Consider the following 18,128-nt stretch of genomic DNA (forward strand, 5'->3'; position numbering starts at 1 on the left):
AAATTCAGAGGTTCTGCAGTGTTTATTTACAAAAATATTGCTTTCCATGTTTGCCATTTGTCCGTTTCATTATCACATCTGTGCTTGTTCCAAAAATGCAAAAATCCAAATTTGATGAATTTTTGGGTGTTCTGGCTCAGCCAATCACAGATAACCTAACAACTAAGATACCTGCATTGGGCTTTTCCAGTTAATATCCATACACCCCTGATGGAAGACATGACCTTAATCTCCCACACATGGGGTGTAGATTTCAAATGAAGTCACCCATTCAGGTAACTCCAATTTGAAATTCACACTCCCTGTGTGGAAGATTAAGGTCATGTCTTCCACAGGGGGAGTATGGATATCAACTGGAATAGCTCATTATTTGTTGCTTTCTTTTTCACCGTTTACAGGAAACTAGTCAAAGATGCTAAAGTGAAGTTAAAATATCAGCATCTGATTACTAATAGCTTTGTAGAGTGTAACCGTCTGATGCGATGGTGTTCGGCCCCCGACTGTCCGAACGCATTCAAAGCCAGCCATGTGGAAGCCAAACCGGTCCACTGTCTTTGTGGAAATATTTGTTGGTAAGTTTGAAAGCAACCTGAAGAAACCCAGGGTCAGAATTTCATTTTGCAATGCGAGAATCAATCTTGATTCTTGCAGAATAAATTTGTGGGAATCATAATCAATCATTTGATTCTTGCTAATCAATTCTGTGTAAACTACAAAAGTTTGCGAGAATCAACTAGGATTCACACAAATCTGTTTACAAGAATCTTTAGGAGAATCGATTTTTGGATTCTCGCTGAAATTCTGAACCTGAAACCATAAGCTTATGCTTAGTGCCCAGCCCATACATGTAGATAAATCTACCCAGCTACATGTACAGTGCTCCATAACATATCGTACAGTTCAGATCACAAAATAATTTCTTCACAGATTTGAATATTATAAAAAGAACATTGAGATCTGGTGTCACAAAATGAGCGGAAAATCACCAGATATAGAGATGCTAAGAAGATATGGGCCAATTACATGTATATTGATGCCACAAAGCAATAGAAAACAAAAGAAAAGCACAAGAAAAAGTCAACTTTTGAACAGCAAGTGAGAAATAAATACTGACATGTCCTATATCATTATAAATTTGGGAATAATTCAGAAATGAAATTTGGCAATTTTCCTCACATTTTGTTAGGATAGGACACATACAAGATAATGTATAGTCACTCTTGTTAGTTTGAATGGCGAAATGGAAAGCTTGGTTTTGTATCGTGTATGCTTGTTGTGTAAATTCCTGATTTAAAAAAAGCTATGTATTAAGCAAACCAACATATAGGTCATTTCTTTGAAGTATTATCATTAATTCATCATCATCATTTGTGAACTTGTTCAAAGATTTGGCTCAATAGTTAAAAGTATTGAGCCAAATCTTTGAATAAGTTCATGAAACCATTCAGTCTAATACAATAAAATCACTAGTGTAGTGGTGAAATATTACTAAAAATGCGAGTTTACCACTCTTCATTTTACTTGGAATTGTTTACAAAGAACAAACAATTTTCAGGTCAAGTACAGAGCCAATTTACATTTCAATTTGTGTAATTTTTTTTTTTTAGTTTTGTCTGTGGAGAGAGTTGGCATGAACCTGTCAGATGTGAGGTAAGACATGTAGATTTATTTCCTCGTCATAGGAAAGTGTTCAAGGACTTGTGCTGTTTGCTTGAAAAATTGTATGCAAAGCCACATTTTCAACTTTTAAAATGTACACTATGAAAGGCGGTAAATTTGCAACCATTGGGTTTCAAACAGAAGATTTTGTCTTGAGAGAAAAACAAACAAACCAATATGTATTCCTAGTTCCTTTGACAAATTAAGGATACTCATAATGCTCTTGTTGGGTTACTACGCACTATAACAATGCGTACAATGCATAGTTATTGACTCAACAACAGCGCATCAACAGCATAGACAAGTGCGTTTAACACAATGGCTACGCGATGTATGTAGTAGTATACGCACTTGTGAAAGAGTGACCGACTACATTTTCAAAATTGTGGATTCTATAAGGAACCTACTATGAAAACTGATGACAAAATGATTTTGGCAAAAACATGTGATGTAAAAACAATGGGAGTAGGATTTTAAGCATATGTTGTGCAAGTTAAGGGTGGGTTCGGTTAACCAGTTAATCAGGGCAGCCACATGCTTGGGACCAGACTCAAACAAAATATTCAAGCCAAATTAAAAGCTTATAAGAATACTGGCATGTATGGAGAGAAAAAACAGAAACAGAATTTAAGAAAAGGGAAAGCAACACAGTTCCCATAAAACAAGTAAACAATTTTACTCTTAGCCCTTGTTCATATCAGATATATTTGTGTAAGAAGTCTGATCATGTGTTTTTTATTTAATGTAATTTTGTAGTGGTTACGAAAGTGGATAAAGAAATGTGACGATGACAGCGAGACATCCAACTGGATCGCAGCCAATACCAAAGAATGTCCCAAGTGTCACGTGACCATAGAAAAAGACGGCGGCTGTAATCACATGGTGTGTCGAAATCAAAATTGTAAGGTGAGTTGACCGTGTGTTCATTTGTAAGTCTAGCTTCAGTGTGTAAAACAAATAGGGAGTGTTTATTGGTTTTCATTGTTTGCAGTAAACCTTTGATGAGCACATACTACCATGATGCTGCAAAATTCAGAGCTTTGCACTCTGCGCAAAGTTCATTCATAAATTTCCACTTGGCAACGGCAGATCACCTCGGCAGCCAATCAGAGACAAGTGCATTTCAACGCTTAAAATTTGCTCTTGTCAAAGGTTTACTGCAAAATATTATAACAATATTGATTCTGCTAATAAATGCAGGGTTACTAAATTGCGATTTATATCACATCAAAACTGTATGGAAAATGTGATTTTTTTCTCGGAATTATACTATGAAAACTTTGTAATCTGATTATTGTATTCCTGATGAATCTGTTCAATAAAAAATCACTGATTTAATCGAATTTGAAAAAATTTATTTAATTATGGACAATTCAATGTTGTTTTTCTGAAACAGTCATCTGAACTTGTTCTTTATGATTTTAAATAACTTTAAGAACCTTTTGAAGGAAGGTCTTTTACATATTTTTTCACATGATTTTATTCAAGATTTTATATCAACAATATTTTGTTGGATTTTTATTTCATAATTAGAATTGCCAACTATTAGGCATTGTGTTGAGCCACTTTGGTTGCCTTTAGGGGTATTATATTTGGTTGGGGAGAAACATATCAAAAAATTCTAAAAAAATCAGCAACCCTGGAGATGCATATCATACATCACACTTTTGGCACACAGGTGCACTTCAACATCTACAATCTCATCACCATCATCACCTTAACTTAACATGTTATACCTAGGTGTTGCTGGCAAAGATATAAACTTATGGAGATTTGGCATTGGTCTTCTCTTTAAGGTAGTGATGGATATTTATGATGGAGGGAACATTAAATCTGAATAGTTAAAATTTTTAGAATATGTAAGTGCTCATTTGGTATTGCTGAAATGATGTTTTAAATTATCTGTGATTCTGTTTCTTCTTACAGGCGGATTTCTGTTGGGTATGCCTAGGACCATGGGAGCCACATGGGTCATCATGGTAAGTATTAGTGATGGTAGATTAACCCTTGATGGGCATGTTTGTCAATGTATGATCACACGACCAACTAAGCGGGAGGATCTTATTATAATTTTGATATGTGTTATCTGTATCTGATGACATAAAAAGTCTAATGCAGCTTGATGAATAAGTATTGAGCCTTCTCAAATCTGCATCTTCAGGAGGTGCTTACATAATGATTTTTGCTGACAAATGAATTGGTTCACAATTAGTGAAAAGGTATTGATGGGTTTGTACCACAATATCTTTCATCAGATATTTCATACAGTACTCATTCCGCACATAATCGTTTATACAAGGCTGTGTATCCAAAAAAACAAATAGTGGCATAGGTGACAGGGTTTTCCTCTCTTCCCATTAGAGATGCCTGTTCTCTTTCCATTGTCAAAAAAGTGTTAAAATCTGTTTTCATTTAAATAATATTTTGTGTGTTAATTTTCTTTCGTGTTTTGTATTAAAATAACCCAAAAATCAATGAAATCTTGACAATGTTTTGCAAACATTTTGAAATTGTTCTGTATAGTTTTCAAAAAATTTCTGTCAGTATCAATCGTTTTTACTTGCATGCAACTAAAAAAGAAAAGTGCCAAATCTGGGTCGGTTGAGCGTGTAGAACATGTTTTTATTTCTGTCGCCATATTTAATTTTATTCATTGTTTTTCAAAGGTACAACTGCAACCGTTTTGATGAAATGGATGCCAAGAAGGCGAGGGATGCGCAAGCTGTAAGTGTGAGTCCAAAAACACTTATTTTTCAATGTGTCCCCCCTAACGTATATACTTTGTTCAACTTATAAATGTCCAATATAATTCAGTTTTTGTTACTGTCAGTAAAGTCTGAACTTGACTCTCGCATAAAGTCATGAAACTGCGTTCCAGACACACTTTAAGCAAAGCGCAACTGGCGTATACACCCAATAGTGCTCGCACGCCATTCTATATCAATCCACGATGTTATGAGTCTTGCCATTTATAAGTCGAACAAAGTATAGTGTCCTGTAGCATGTAGAAGCAATAGCCACATAACATGCTTGCTCACTTTCTTCTTGCTTCTGCCAAGTGGTTCTTGAACCACTACAGCATGCCATATCCTCCTGTCCTGCATGGCTGTTCTCAAATTTATCACATCCGATCCAGTGTCCTGTTTTAGTGATGGGCTATTCCATACACCCCCTATGGAAGACATGACCTTAATCTCCCAAAGACATGACCTTAATCTCCCACACAAGGGGTGTAGATTTCAAATGGAGTTCCCCATTTAGGTAACCCCATTTGAAATTTACACTCCTTGTGTGGAAGGTAAAGGATGTGTATGGATTTCATCTGAAATAGCCCAATTCACATACATTATTATTACACAATTTTTATAGTGCGCTCTGCGGAGTGCACAGCAGCTTGCAAAAGGCAAAAAGCATCAAAACAAAGCTTTATACAAGGAACAAAATATAGAAAAGTATGCAGAAAAATGAACTCTGGAACAGATGTGTTTTCACGCATGTTTTGAATACAGACACCGATTCCCTGTTGTCAACCAAAGCTGACGTGCAATATCAACAAAGGAACTATCTCAAGACTCATTTTCTAGACCACAGAACAGTGAGCGTTGTTGCATCAGAAGAAGAGCAAAGTCTGTGTCTGTATCCACCTGAAGTGCAAGCAGCTCCGTCATATTGTTTTGAGTGTTGCAGACAGCCGAATCCATATTCGTTGTTTGGTTACGCATAAATTGTTTTTGAATTAGCTAACAAGGGATCAAAACTTAACCTATAGAGGGCAGCATATCAATTTTTATCACGCTGATCACCGGTAACAAAATTGATATGCTGCATTCTATAGGTAAAGCGTTGATCCCTTGGCTAATTCAAAAATAATTCATGCATACATTTACAAAAAGTTGGATTTGGTTTGGCTGTCTGCCGAACTCAAAACGATATCTTGCATCAAACTTAGTTGCTTACACATTGTCTCGTGTTTAGTTGGCTTGCGCTCATCTGTAGAAAGTGGCATACCGGGCAAAATATCCAAGAGAGGCAAAATTGTGAAGTGTGTGAAAACGTGTCATTTTTATGCTAAAATGGATCAAAATGGGGCTACATTTAGTCTTAAACAGAACAATAAAAGGAAGATACAAATCACAAATTTTGGTCAATTTTGTCTTGGTATTTCAAGCCACAAGATACTGCCAGTGATGCCAACACCGCGCTTAGGCGCACAATTGGGCTACTTGGCGATCACTTGCCGCTACTCAAAAAAGCATGCCGCTACTTGCCTAAAATTGGGCTACTTTTGCCAGTGTCAGGCCGTGGCAATAATTTGATGTATTTTCTTTTCAATTTAGCCGATTTGTAAAGGTTTTGAGTCTCTAAAGCTCCCAATTGCAATTACAATGGGTTTTGTGACCATTTATTGATCGGTCAGTAACTTCCCAGTAAGAACCGGAAGTTTCAAAGTCAAATGCTTTTCCGCCCAATTGGGTGATTTGCATTCTAAATTCGGGTAAATCCGCCCAAATATCCGGTAAGGGGCGCTTTTTTTTAAAGCTTAAAAATTGGGCTACTTGAGAATCTTTTACCGCGGCCTGGCGAGTCAATGCGCCCCGCCTTGGCGCTGAAAAGTTTTGGCAACACTGGATACTACCCAGCTTGTAGAACGCAATATGCATTCATAGAAACTTTAATCTGCTGCTAATAGATCATTCTCTTAGCACCAAACAGATACGGAACAGCAGGTCTGCGCTCAGACAAATCTTTTCTTGTCTTCAAGAAAACCTGATTGCACATAGTTTTTGTTCTTTTGTTTGCATGTATTATGATTGCACATTCACTGTTTAGTTTGCTTGTTGAATTAATCTTGATTTTGTCAAATAGATTAGACCCAAAGAGTCTTGACTCGGCCATATTTGTGGGTCCCTCATGGAGGGCAAAATATTGTACTTTGGGGTTATTTTGCCATGCGACCAGCAAACTTTGATTTTAAGTGCACGCTGCTGGTTTGGATTGTGCCGATAACGCTTGCGAAGAGCTACGTGTGAATACCTTTATAATGCTCAAGCATAAGAGGGCACACAGGATAATAATAATAATAATAAAACGGCATTTATCCACGCTTTCTGAATACTCAGATTCCTCAAAGCGCGCCACAGGTCGATATGCTGCCAAGTCCCAAAGGGCAGCGCAAGTTGACCTCAATGCTGAGTGTGACAGACAACAGGCCCGGGGCTTACTCTAAATGGGAAATTATAGATATTGTTTTATATTGTGTAAAAGTAATGATGATAAGTACATAAAAGTATACATTTTCAGAAAAGAAACAATACAAGGAATCCAACTAGCATTGCAGATTACTGAGAAAAATTTGCAATTTGTGAGAAAAGCACCAAATTTCATTTTCCATGCCAATTTTTTTGGCAAATTTGGTGGCGCTTTTCTCAAAAACTGCTCATTTTTGCAGAAATCTGCCATGCTAGTTGGATACCTTGGATCATTTCCTTTCTAAAAATGTATACATATCATAATTACTTACACAATACAAAACAAAGTCTAAAATTTCCCTCTTTGAGCGAGCCTGTGTGCCACCTTAAAGAAGAGTATTGTTGTACTGGAGTTACAATATTTTGGTATGCATGTGTGACACACCAATATGGTGGATTTGCAGTAGTGTTCAGCACAGGGCAATTTTGAGTCAGGACTTTGGGTTTAATCTATTTGATGTATTGTAAAGTCTAGTGAATTTGATATTGTGGAAATGTATTATGAAGTATAGCCAAACCAACTATTACTGATTCAGAGTTCAGTAAGACTGATCATACAGCGTGTATCTCAAAAAATATTACAAATCCAAAGAAGAAAAAAAAATGATAAAAATATTTGGGCTCTCTTTGACAGTAGAAAGCAGAATAATTTGACTGCTCAGTGCCAGAAGTTGGTAAGTGAAATAGCTGCCCTGTGAACATTTGGCAATTTACACACAGTATATTGTACTCATCTACACATGGCAGCTACACATGTCAGCTATTGCACTTACCCACTTCTAGCACTGAGCAAGTAGTGAAAATCCTAGTCGGGCCACTTTTCCCCATTCTTAGCTTTGTGCGATCAATACCTCTTGAATTGCTAATGGCTCAGTGTAAAGAAATTGAACCTTTGAATTTTGGCTTGTCTCAGTATTGACCGTCACCTTCAAGCAAAAGCTCTATATCACACAGAAAAAAATCACAACTTGGCCGACATTTTACACACCACCAATGAAAAAATATTTTGGATATCCCTTTTTTTTTTAGTCAAAAACAATTCTTTAAAATGGTAACATTGTTTGAGGTGCACCCTGTGTGCTTACAAGCGATATATGTTTTCAACCCTTTTGCAGAGATCCAGACAGGCATTAGAGAGGTACTTGTTTTACTGCAATCGTTATATGAACCACATGCAGAGTTTACGATTTGAAAATAAGGTGAGTCTCTCATTAACAACTGGTATTATAGTTTTTTAGTAAATTCGTAGATGTCTAGAAATCGAGCCAGTGCTCTCTTAGCCTGAACCCTTGTAGTCCTTCACCACATGTCTTGCCAAGATAAATGTTGATAAGGGGACCCCTTATTTTCACCACTCGGTGGCATCAACGTCTTTTTGGGGAAAAAAGAATACTTTTTCAGAAAGTAGCACCATAATGTTGGGTGAATTTCATAGTTACGGATATCAAACTCGGGGTGTATTAAATAGTGTCGGATGTTAATAGCAAATTTATCAAAAAATTGGCATCGGAAAAACGTTGAGTAAGTAAATTGCATTGGGCATATCTTAATACTAATTACGGCGTGTCCGTCCGTCTGGCCCTCTGTCCGCGCAAGACTATCGCGTTCGCGTCCCGCGAAGTTTCGCGTTCACGCGGTGCACTATCGCGTGCTTTCGCGCTGCACTATCGCGTGCTTTCATGTGCGCTATCGCGAGTATCATCGGGAGTGTGCGCGGAGTACAGTCCGCGCATCGGAAAAGCATTACAGTGTGACTAACAGGTGCATCTCATCGGACCAATAAACCGAAGTAAGCATCACACCTTTAAAACAAACAGAGTTGATTAAGTTGTGTCTTGGGTCTTGATCGCGCGGGTAACGCAGCACTACGCCATGGCACGCGTAAACGACGCAGAGACACGTAATGAATGATATTAACGACCGTAGCGTAATAAATACGGGAAAAAGATGTGTGTTAAAAAGTACAAACAACATGAAGAGGTAGGCCTACTATAGATAAAAAAGAAAACAAAATGAGGACAAACAGGCTATGACAGCGTTCAAGCTTTGACTTGCGTTTGGCGGACAGAATGGTGGAAACTTAAAGTGAAAGATATCCTACTTAAAGGAACATTTTCTAGGGTGAAATTTTGTGTAGAAACTGAATCTGACATAAAAAATGCATAATCATCAACTTGAAAATTTTCCCCATAGCACTGTACAGGCATATTTCTGCCCAAAACCCTCAAATTTGAGCGAAAATTTTTGTTAAAAAAATAAGTCCTTCAAAATGGAGATACTTAGGCCTAAACAAAAAACATGTTGCTCTGGAGAAAGGTATTGGTAAGAGCAACATGTTCTTTGTTTAGCCTTATACCTCCCAGTTTTGAAGGACTTATTTTTTTAACAAAATCCATTACTTTTTTCACGCCCTCAAAATTCTTAGGGGTAGGGGTAGCATATTGCAAGTTATTTTCTCTTCTGTAAATCTAGCTTACTTATTTGTTATATCACCATTTAGCTATTGAAATACTGAGCAAAAAGACACTTAAAACATCCCTATAGCTCATACCATTGTGGAGATATGGCCTTTTCAATTCGAAAATGAGGCGAATATTATACTTTTTTCCAAATCAATTGTCACCCGGACCTTTGAGTTTCTACCCCTGCTACGAAAATAAAGAAATTTATGGATCCCATTCAATGCTTTTAATATCACAATTGTACCCTTGTTACACACTTAGCATAGAAAATTAGGCACTATTTGATAGTTTTCATGTTCATACACTCACAGGAAATTAGCAAGTCAAAATTTTTGTCACCCCAAAACGACCATTTTCGGCCAAAATTGGACCAAGAAATGAATTTTTCTCAAAATCAGTGAAAAATAAGGGTTTTTAAGTGCCAAAATCTGAAAATATGTGACATTTTACCCCTAGAAACATTTAAGTAATCAAGAATTTTAACTGTTTTTACCCCTAAATACTTTTTTCACACTTTGTCCGCCAAACGTAAGTCAAAGCTTGAATGCTGTCCTATACGAGTATGTGGATTATAGTTAGTCACAAAATGAAAACGGGAATAAAATAGGCTAAAGAAGGAAAGAAAGAAACTCTTCAGGAAATGTAAGAAAAAAAAGCTATAATAAGATCAGGAAATTTAAATAAAAAGGCTATTAAACTGAAGACAGAATTAAATAAATAACATGAAAATGGGAAATCACAAGCTATGCAGCAAATAAAAAAGAAGCTAAAAGGGAACTGTAACAAAGGACAGATTTAGAAAATAACGGGAACTGGATTGAATAAATAAAAACACATGGTCAATTTTTTTAAATGGAACAAAATTGGCCCATGTAAAAGAAACTAAAAAGAAAGAAGAAGTTCAAATGGAAACGTAGGCTTAAGGGCTGGGGTATGAACGTTTGGACAGTATTTATTTTGGGACAGTATTTATTTTGGGACATTAGAGCACATCAGACATATCGAATTGCATTCTGAATACGAAGAATGTCATTCTGATATCAAATAATTTTGATTTTTGAAATTACGCAATTTAATACACATTTTATGGCAAATCATTAAAATTGATATTTTTGATATTTAACAGTACTTGAAGTAAACTTTATAAATCTGATGATTTATACTTAAAGTGTATGTAGGTGGGATGAAAAGCCGACGATCAATTGAAAATTTTGACCTTCAGTATTGAAGATATGGATTTTTTCCCCAAAACACCCAAAAAAATTAGGTCTTTTTGGGAAAAAATCCATATCTTCAATATAAAAGGTCAAAATTTTCAATTGATCGTCGGCTTTTCCTCCCTGCTACATACACTTTAAGAATATATCATTAGATTTATATAATTTACTTCGAGGACTGTTATATATCAAAATTTGAAAAATATCAAATTTTATAATTTGTCATAAAATTTGTATTATATTGTGATTTTCAAAAATTAAAATTATTTGATATCAGAAAGACATGCTTCAGATTCAGAATGCAATTCGATAGGTCTGAGGTGCTCTCATGTCCCACAAAAAATACTGTCAAACGCAATAAACGCTCATTTTAGATCCCTTAAGGAGGGTCAGGTTCAGATAAATAAAATTTACCGTTTCAATGATTCTACCTGTTCAGTAATTCCTCCTGTTTTTAGTGAACGCTCTCCCATTTACTCACCTAGCGGGGACCCGCGCGTAGCGCGGGTGTCCCGCTAGTATATTATAAACTTGCCATTTCATGTGTCTATCAAAAGTAGACCCTTGAAAAGATACTTTAAAACATTGAAATGTAGTAAAATCATACATCTCACATGTAATAGATTGCCAAAGTTATCCGTCACTATGTCTTGCGCAATTATTTTGAGAACTCAACATCCGTCACTATGGATTTTACGGTAAAGTGCAGATCTGTTACTATATAATGCACGCGACGATATAGGGGTGGGTCTTTAACAGCAAAATTCTGTGATGTTTAAAGGTCTACCACCACATCTGGAATAATGAAATACATAATTGAGTTATGTGGCCCAGGGCATGTCAGTCCAGACACCACCTAAGTCCAGACAAGTATACAGGAGTGTGATCTATAAGGACAAGGTCACCTACCAGTTGACCAGGCCAACGATTGTGGACATTTAAGGGTTGTTTATTTTGCTTGTTTACTTGAAAGTAAAAGAATTGATGGTGAAATTGGCATATTTTTTGACATCCCATTATTTCTCTCTATCTTCTGCAGGAAATATTGAAAAAAAAGTATGTTTTTTAATATTAACTCTACCCCATATAGGGTAGCTTTTGCATATATCCCCCCATTTAGGAGTATATGCGATACAGCCTTTAGGGTGCATTTCATTGGTTGTTGGACATGTGTGTGTAGCACTTGTATGTAAGAGTGGATATATTTTACTGGGCTCTATTTTGTGCCCAATATATTTTTATAGACATCATACCAGTCCAAAATCATGCACACATCATGCAAAATATTTTGTGGGACTTTGCACCTTAACAATAGTTACTGGGTATATGATACCTACTGTATTTGACTTCTGCTGTCCTATATTTTCATTCAAAATGTTCCAATTTTCTATATTTTTGCATGGGCTGGTATCAGGGGCTTAGCTTTGAAAATAACAGGTGTGCTACAAATCGCACTTCTGGAAATGTTATGGCGTGCTGTCAGCGTGCTATTAAATTGCACTCATAAGAAGTTTAGGAATTGAGGTGTGCTATCAGACATGCGATTTAAGGTGTGCGATCGCATTTGCACGCCTTAGAACTCAATCCCTGTGGCTTGAAGCCCTGCATTGTAGTTTTGGACTGAGAAAATGAATGAGCATCACTTTTCTGGAGTACACACTCTTAACAGTTGCGCCTGTAACCAGTTCTTATGATTGAATGATTTCCATTGAATGATTTACATATTTCCTCCTCCTCAGCTATATACACAAGTGAAGAAAAAGATGGAGGAGATGCAGCAACACAACATGTCGTGGATCGAGGTGCAATTCCTGAAGAAAGCCGTGGATGTGCTCTGCCAGTGCCGCAGCACCCTTATGTATACATACGTTTTTGCATTCTACCTTAAAAAGAACAACCAGTCACTAATATTTGAGGTTAGTGCAATGAGGTTTAGTCAAACTACCGTGTTTCTCAAGTTGTTTGTGTATCGCTCGTAGAAGCCACTTAATGTAAGGAGGTCATAAGTGCATAGTAATAACAAAATATTTAAAACCACTTTGCGTTCAAACGTCTTTAAACATCAAATTTAGATATGTGACAGATGTTTAGATTATAAAATCTTGGTTATTTGACATTTTTTAATATTTGACTGAAACTAAAGAGATTTTTCTGTACAAAAAGGGTTTGTGCAAGTCTTTTGTGGCGTTAAGTACAAACAGAGAGTATAAATTTCACTCTAAATCTGCATAATATTTACCACCTGGCTGGCTTCTTCAAGTAGGAAGGTTTTTTTAAATTGTTATAAAGGAACCAAAGTTGTATTTCTTTAAAAAAAAATGATGTCAACAACAAAAGATACTTAAAAAATAAATCCTAGATAATGCCTGTGGTATTAGGTTGATTTTATCAGCCTTGTTGTTACTGTAAAAATGTTTGGTTTGAGCAGAGGGTGATGAGCATTGCGTGGGCATTGTAACCATGTTGTATTTTCTCGTTTAACACAAGTTTTTTATGTGTTTGAAGAATTTAGCATATTTGGGTGCAGTATCACAGCCATGAACTCTGTTGTCAACTCAATAAAATTGTTTATATATCATTTTTTGACCTTGCCCAAATTTCCCCATTTCATTACAGGAAAACCAGAAGGATCTAGAAAATGCTACAGAAACCCTGTCGGAATACTTAGAGAGAGACATCACCGGTGATGCGCTAGCAGATATTAAACAAAAGGTGCAAGACAAAACTAGGTAAGCGCACGAACATTGGGCTGTTTGTTTTGAAAATCCACGCTCCCCCTATGGAAGATTCAGCTATTAGTGTTTCACAGAGGGAGTATGAATATCAAATAGAACAGACAATTGGGTTACTCCATTTGAAATACACCAGTTGTGGAAGATATAGGTAAAGATACATCCGGGGGAGTATGGGTGTTAAAGTAATTAACAGTGTTCGAATTAAGGAAAAATAAATGGTTGTCCCACGGACAACCAGATTACAATTTCTGGTTGTCCGTCTAAGTTTTTGGTTGTCCGTAGGCCTACAAAGGTGAGTTTTGGCTACAGATTTATGGTTGTCCGGCGGACAACCGAATCAGTATTTTTGGTTGTCCGGCGACTTTTTTAGTTGTCCCGGGCGAACGGACAACCAAAATTTCGAACGCTGGTAATTAACCCAAGCCAATTCCATTTGAAAAACATACTCCCTCTGTAGAAGACTTTCCTAAAATCTTCCAAATGGAATACCGCATTAATTTCCTTGAACTTCTGGATGTATGATAATCGGTAATAGGATTTTACTTGTTAAAAATCAATATACCTCTGCCGTAGTACTGAGTATTACACTAGTTTGCAAAGACCTTAGCACTGGCCGACCGATTGTGTAAAAAGAACTAGGCCATGCCTGCATCAAGCGATTCCGGCCATAAGTCATTTTGAAATAATAAATTTTATGACACCAGATTTTCCATCTACATTTGATAGTAAGTTATACATCTCAAATATTGCTCATCACCCTAAAATGAGTTAAATGGAGCGTTTAATGTGGCGCCCTCTGGGAAGATAAAAAACCCAAATCAAAATGTATTGTATTCTAACTCCCTGTGTATTCTCTTGCGATTCTTATTTTAGATACTGTGAAAGCAGGCGGAAAGTGCTTCTAGAACACGTCAAAGAAGGTTACGAAAAGGACCTATGGGACTATATAGACGAATAGACCTTTAACTTAACCTTCAACTCATATTCAACCTTCGAACCCAGCTTTTGTAGTTTATTGCATGCATCTCATGTTCCTATATCAGATTTGTTTTTTTTTAGCAACTTGAACCTATAATAATCCATGTACATGTAACTTCATCACATAGAAATCTGTTTCATAATCGTGGTATAAAAAAGTCTTCACAATAAAAATGAATATGGTGGTGGCCTTTGTTAAATGATACTTTGCAAAATTCAAAGAAAAAAATTGATAAGAAAATTTGACAGTAATTTTGATACCTTTAATATCATGTTTTATGTTTTTCTTTTTGTTAAATTGTTGTTAGTATTACTCAGTTGGTGTGTACTTACACAAAAAGTTGAGTGCATCACCCCTTGTGCCTGATTTTCCAAATGTTTTAATGAATTGTAAATTCCAAATTCCATAAATTTGAAACAATTTTGTTGTTGGTACGAGTTTTGTTATTAAGATGGGTTTGGCACTTATGAAATGCTATTCCTGTTGAAATCCATACCCCCTATGGAAGATGTGACCTTGATGTCTAACACAGGGAGTGTGGATTTCAAATGGGGTTACCTGAATGGGTGACTCCATTTGAAATCTACACTCCTGTGTGGGAGATTCAATGTCTTCTGTAGGGGTGAATGGATTTCAACTGGAATAGCACAGTGCATTATATTTCTTTTGTAAAATTAGGCACTGGATATTTATCTGTCATTTCAAATGGGGGGATTGAAGTGAGAAACTTAAAATTTGTGAAAGTGAACAAACTTTCCAAGTCCAAAACAACCAAATATTTGTTCAATAACTGAAGTTAATTAATAACGAAAAGAATTTCTTTTTGTGCAGGGTAAAAAGTTGTCAATTAACATCGGTCACCGTAATGAAGCAGTTCTTAAATAATGTATACCAAGAACTGACTATATACAGCTTGTCATACAATACATACCCCTTATGGTGGAAAGTTGCTCAATGTGCCAAAGAGATGCTTAACAACATTTAATTTAATTGATTTTTCAATATTTTAACTCAATAAGTCATTCACCTAATCCTTCCATGATGGCTTGAAGTCTGTAACCTTGTATATGTTTGAATTTCTTTTCTTTTTTTTACCTTATACAAAATTGGTGATAAAAAAAAAATCGGGTTTTATTTACGCCAGTTCATTGTTGTTGATACTACAAAATCGATATAGTTGTATAATTAACACGGTACATCAAGCTGCTATATCAGTCCGTTCTTGTCCGTAAGAGGTATAAAAATTTGTTGTAAAACAAGTGTTGTGAAACTGTACCTTAAACCAAATGTTAATTTTCATGATTTATATGACATGCAATGCTGCCAAAACTTTGTTTTAGCATGGACAGTACTGTTAGAACTCTGTCCATGGTTTTAGCATGGGCAAGTACTGTTAGAACTCTACTGTCCATGGTTTTAGCATGGACAGTTATTACTGTCCATGGTTTTTAGTAACTTGATTTATATAGAATGTAAGTAATAACGCAAAGAAACCATGAGATACATAACTAGCTACTGCACAATATCGTTTTGTTGTCTTGTTTGTTATTATGTGTAGGAGTGTGTTATGTTTAATATTGAGAAGGAATAACTTGGGAGAAAAAAATATTTGGAATGTATTTTGGACTACCAGAAAATGTATATTTGTTTAACCAGGTGGACACACGCTTGGGTCCTGATGGGACCAGGCTCAAGCAAAATGCCCAAGCCAAGCTTAAAAGCTTGTATTATGACGAGAAAAGAAAGAAACAGAATTGAAGGAAAAGAGAAAGGAACTAAAAAGCAAATCATTGTACAGTTTTGCTCTTAGCCCTTGAGTCCCCAACCAAACTTAATCCATCACCTCCAAAGGTCTTCTCATGTTGAAAATGAACTATTCCATGTAAAATCCACATGACCCCTGTGGAAGATTTTTGAAATATCTTCCATGTGTATGTGTAAGATATTTCAAAAATCTTCCACAAGGGTAGTAAGAATTTTAAATGGAATAGCCCAAACTGATTCGGTATGTTGTCTCTTTTTTACCATTGAACTTCCAATGCAGTCATTTCAACACGTTTCTAAAATGCTAATATCCAATGTCAGTTTGATCGGAGACTATTGCGACAAGCTAGCAAGTGTTTATGTGCTTCAGAAATAGAAATAGATTCACTGCGCAGCCGTTTGTAAAATGGCTGCATTTCTTTTCAATAAATAATGGTCAATTTTGTCAAGAATTAAAAAAATTATCAGAATATTTAATGAGGATGTTAAATGAATGTGCACAAGAGCTTTGAGACAACATATCGACTGCTCAGTGCCAGAACTGGGTAAGTGCAATAGCTGCCATGTGTTGATGAGTACAATATACTGTGTGTAAATTCCCAAATGTTCATAGGGCAGCTATTGCACTTACCCACTTCTGGCTCTGAGCAGTTATTTGTGGCCAAAGGGAAACCAGAAGTTAGTACAAGATGATCAGGACTTAGTAAGTAGATATGCTGACGTTTATTTCAAGAGTTCTTGTTTATTGTATACCTACATTATTACAGAATTATTACAGAATATCATGTAAGGATTATACTCGAGATATTGTCACTGTAGTCTGTGATCTGTATCTATTCAGTAGTGACATTAAATGTACACATTGTATTTGGATTCACCTTGTTTACAATGATCTGCTTATTTTTATGCATAGATTATCAGTAGTGCTAGATAGTGTCTATAATATATTGTAGTAATCCTGATCATACTTGTACGTGATAGGTTAGAAGACAAGGTTTGCTATGTGCAGCACGCAAAGAAAAAGTCACAAGTAGGGTTCCAAGTAAAGTGTTGGATACTCACGCAGGTATACTTGTGCGACTCTTGTGTCTCTTTGTGAGTATAACAGACATCTTGTGTGTCTTTTACGGACATCTTGTGCGACTTTTTGTCTGTTTAGTGTGTTTTGCTTGTGTGGCCTTTTCAGTACCTGTAAAATGACTTCTATACCCCCTCTGAAAGACCCTGCTTTTGTGCCTAGACACACAAGTAAAAAAAGACACACACACATGTTTTGTTCAAAAAAATAAAAGACAAGCATAGCCTCGTGAGAATCATAAGGCTCACAAAATATTGGTCCTAACACTGTAAGGTCTTTATCAGTGCTCTTATAAAGTAGAAATATGTGGAGACTTGTTTCTGGACTAGAAAACATTAGCGCAAACATGTTTTCTAACCTGAGCAGACAAGCCACTTCTGTGTTCAGTGATGCATACTGCAGAGCTGCCAGATGGTACAGGCATTCCAAGTAATTGGCGTACAGCGCTCAAGCAGCGGGTGTACTAATATTGCATACCAGTATCGGTATACTCATGCAGTCATGCCAATGGTGGTATATTTATGAAAATTACTACGCATATTTTGCTCAGTAAGTATTATTGCCCATTATCTCGGCTTTACATGGATTGTGTCGTTATTGCTGTTTCTAGAGGCCAGTTTTCTTGGGTTTTATATTGTTTTGTTTTCCTGGTATGACCTTGGGTTTTGTGTATATTGTTTTATTTTCCTGTTAGAATTGTTTTTGTGTGTATCTCAAAAACAGAATTTGATATCAAATGATATTGTGTCACACAAAGTGTAAAACAACAAGAAGGCTGAATTGTGTGTAGCTGAGCTGAGAAGTAACATCAGGAATTAAGAATGCTAATAAATTGCACATACTGACATGTATCAATTCCATGGCTCAACGACGCAAAGACCTATGTCCATTGGGCTGTTCCAATTGAAATCCATACACCCCTATGGCATATCGCCTAAATCTCCTACATAGGGGTTGTAGATTGCAAATGGGATTACCTGAATGG

At 36.3% G+C, this 18,128-nt stretch overlaps 1 protein-coding gene across 2 annotated transcripts in view; it reads left to right on the forward strand.

Moving 5' to 3' along the window:
• The window catches only part of LOC140159080 (E3 ubiquitin-protein ligase arih1-like), a 28,456-nt gene extending 11,518 nt beyond the window's left edge, over window positions 1–16,938 (forward strand). Inside the window, exons 6-14 of one of the 2 annotated variants that reach the window (XM_072182420.1) lie at window positions 399–572; window positions 1,608–1,650; window positions 2,416–2,565; window positions 3,586–3,638; window positions 4,326–4,383; window positions 8,024–8,107; window positions 12,327–12,503; window positions 13,204–13,316; window positions 14,196–16,938. In XM_072182420.1, coding sequence (XP_072038521.1) covers window positions 399–572; window positions 1,608–1,650; window positions 2,416–2,565; window positions 3,586–3,638; window positions 4,326–4,383; window positions 8,024–8,107; window positions 12,327–12,503; window positions 13,204–13,316; window positions 14,196–14,280 — 937 coding nt within the window. In that variant the 3' untranslated portion in view covers window positions 14,281–16,938. Of the gene's footprint in view, window positions 1–398; window positions 573–1,607; window positions 1,651–2,415; window positions 2,566–3,585; window positions 3,639–4,325; window positions 4,390–8,023; window positions 8,108–12,326; window positions 12,504–13,203; window positions 13,317–14,195 lie in introns of both variants that reach the window. The other variant, XM_072182421.1, reaches the window with a different exon arrangement.
• Window positions 16,939–18,128: the final 1,190 nt, after the last annotated feature.

This window comes from Amphiura filiformis, chromosome 8, assembly GCF_039555335.1.
Source record: "Amphiura filiformis chromosome 8, Afil_fr2py, whole genome shotgun sequence".
Lineage (NCBI taxonomy): Eukaryota > Metazoa > Echinodermata > Ophiuroidea > Amphilepidida > Amphiuridae > Amphiura > Amphiura filiformis.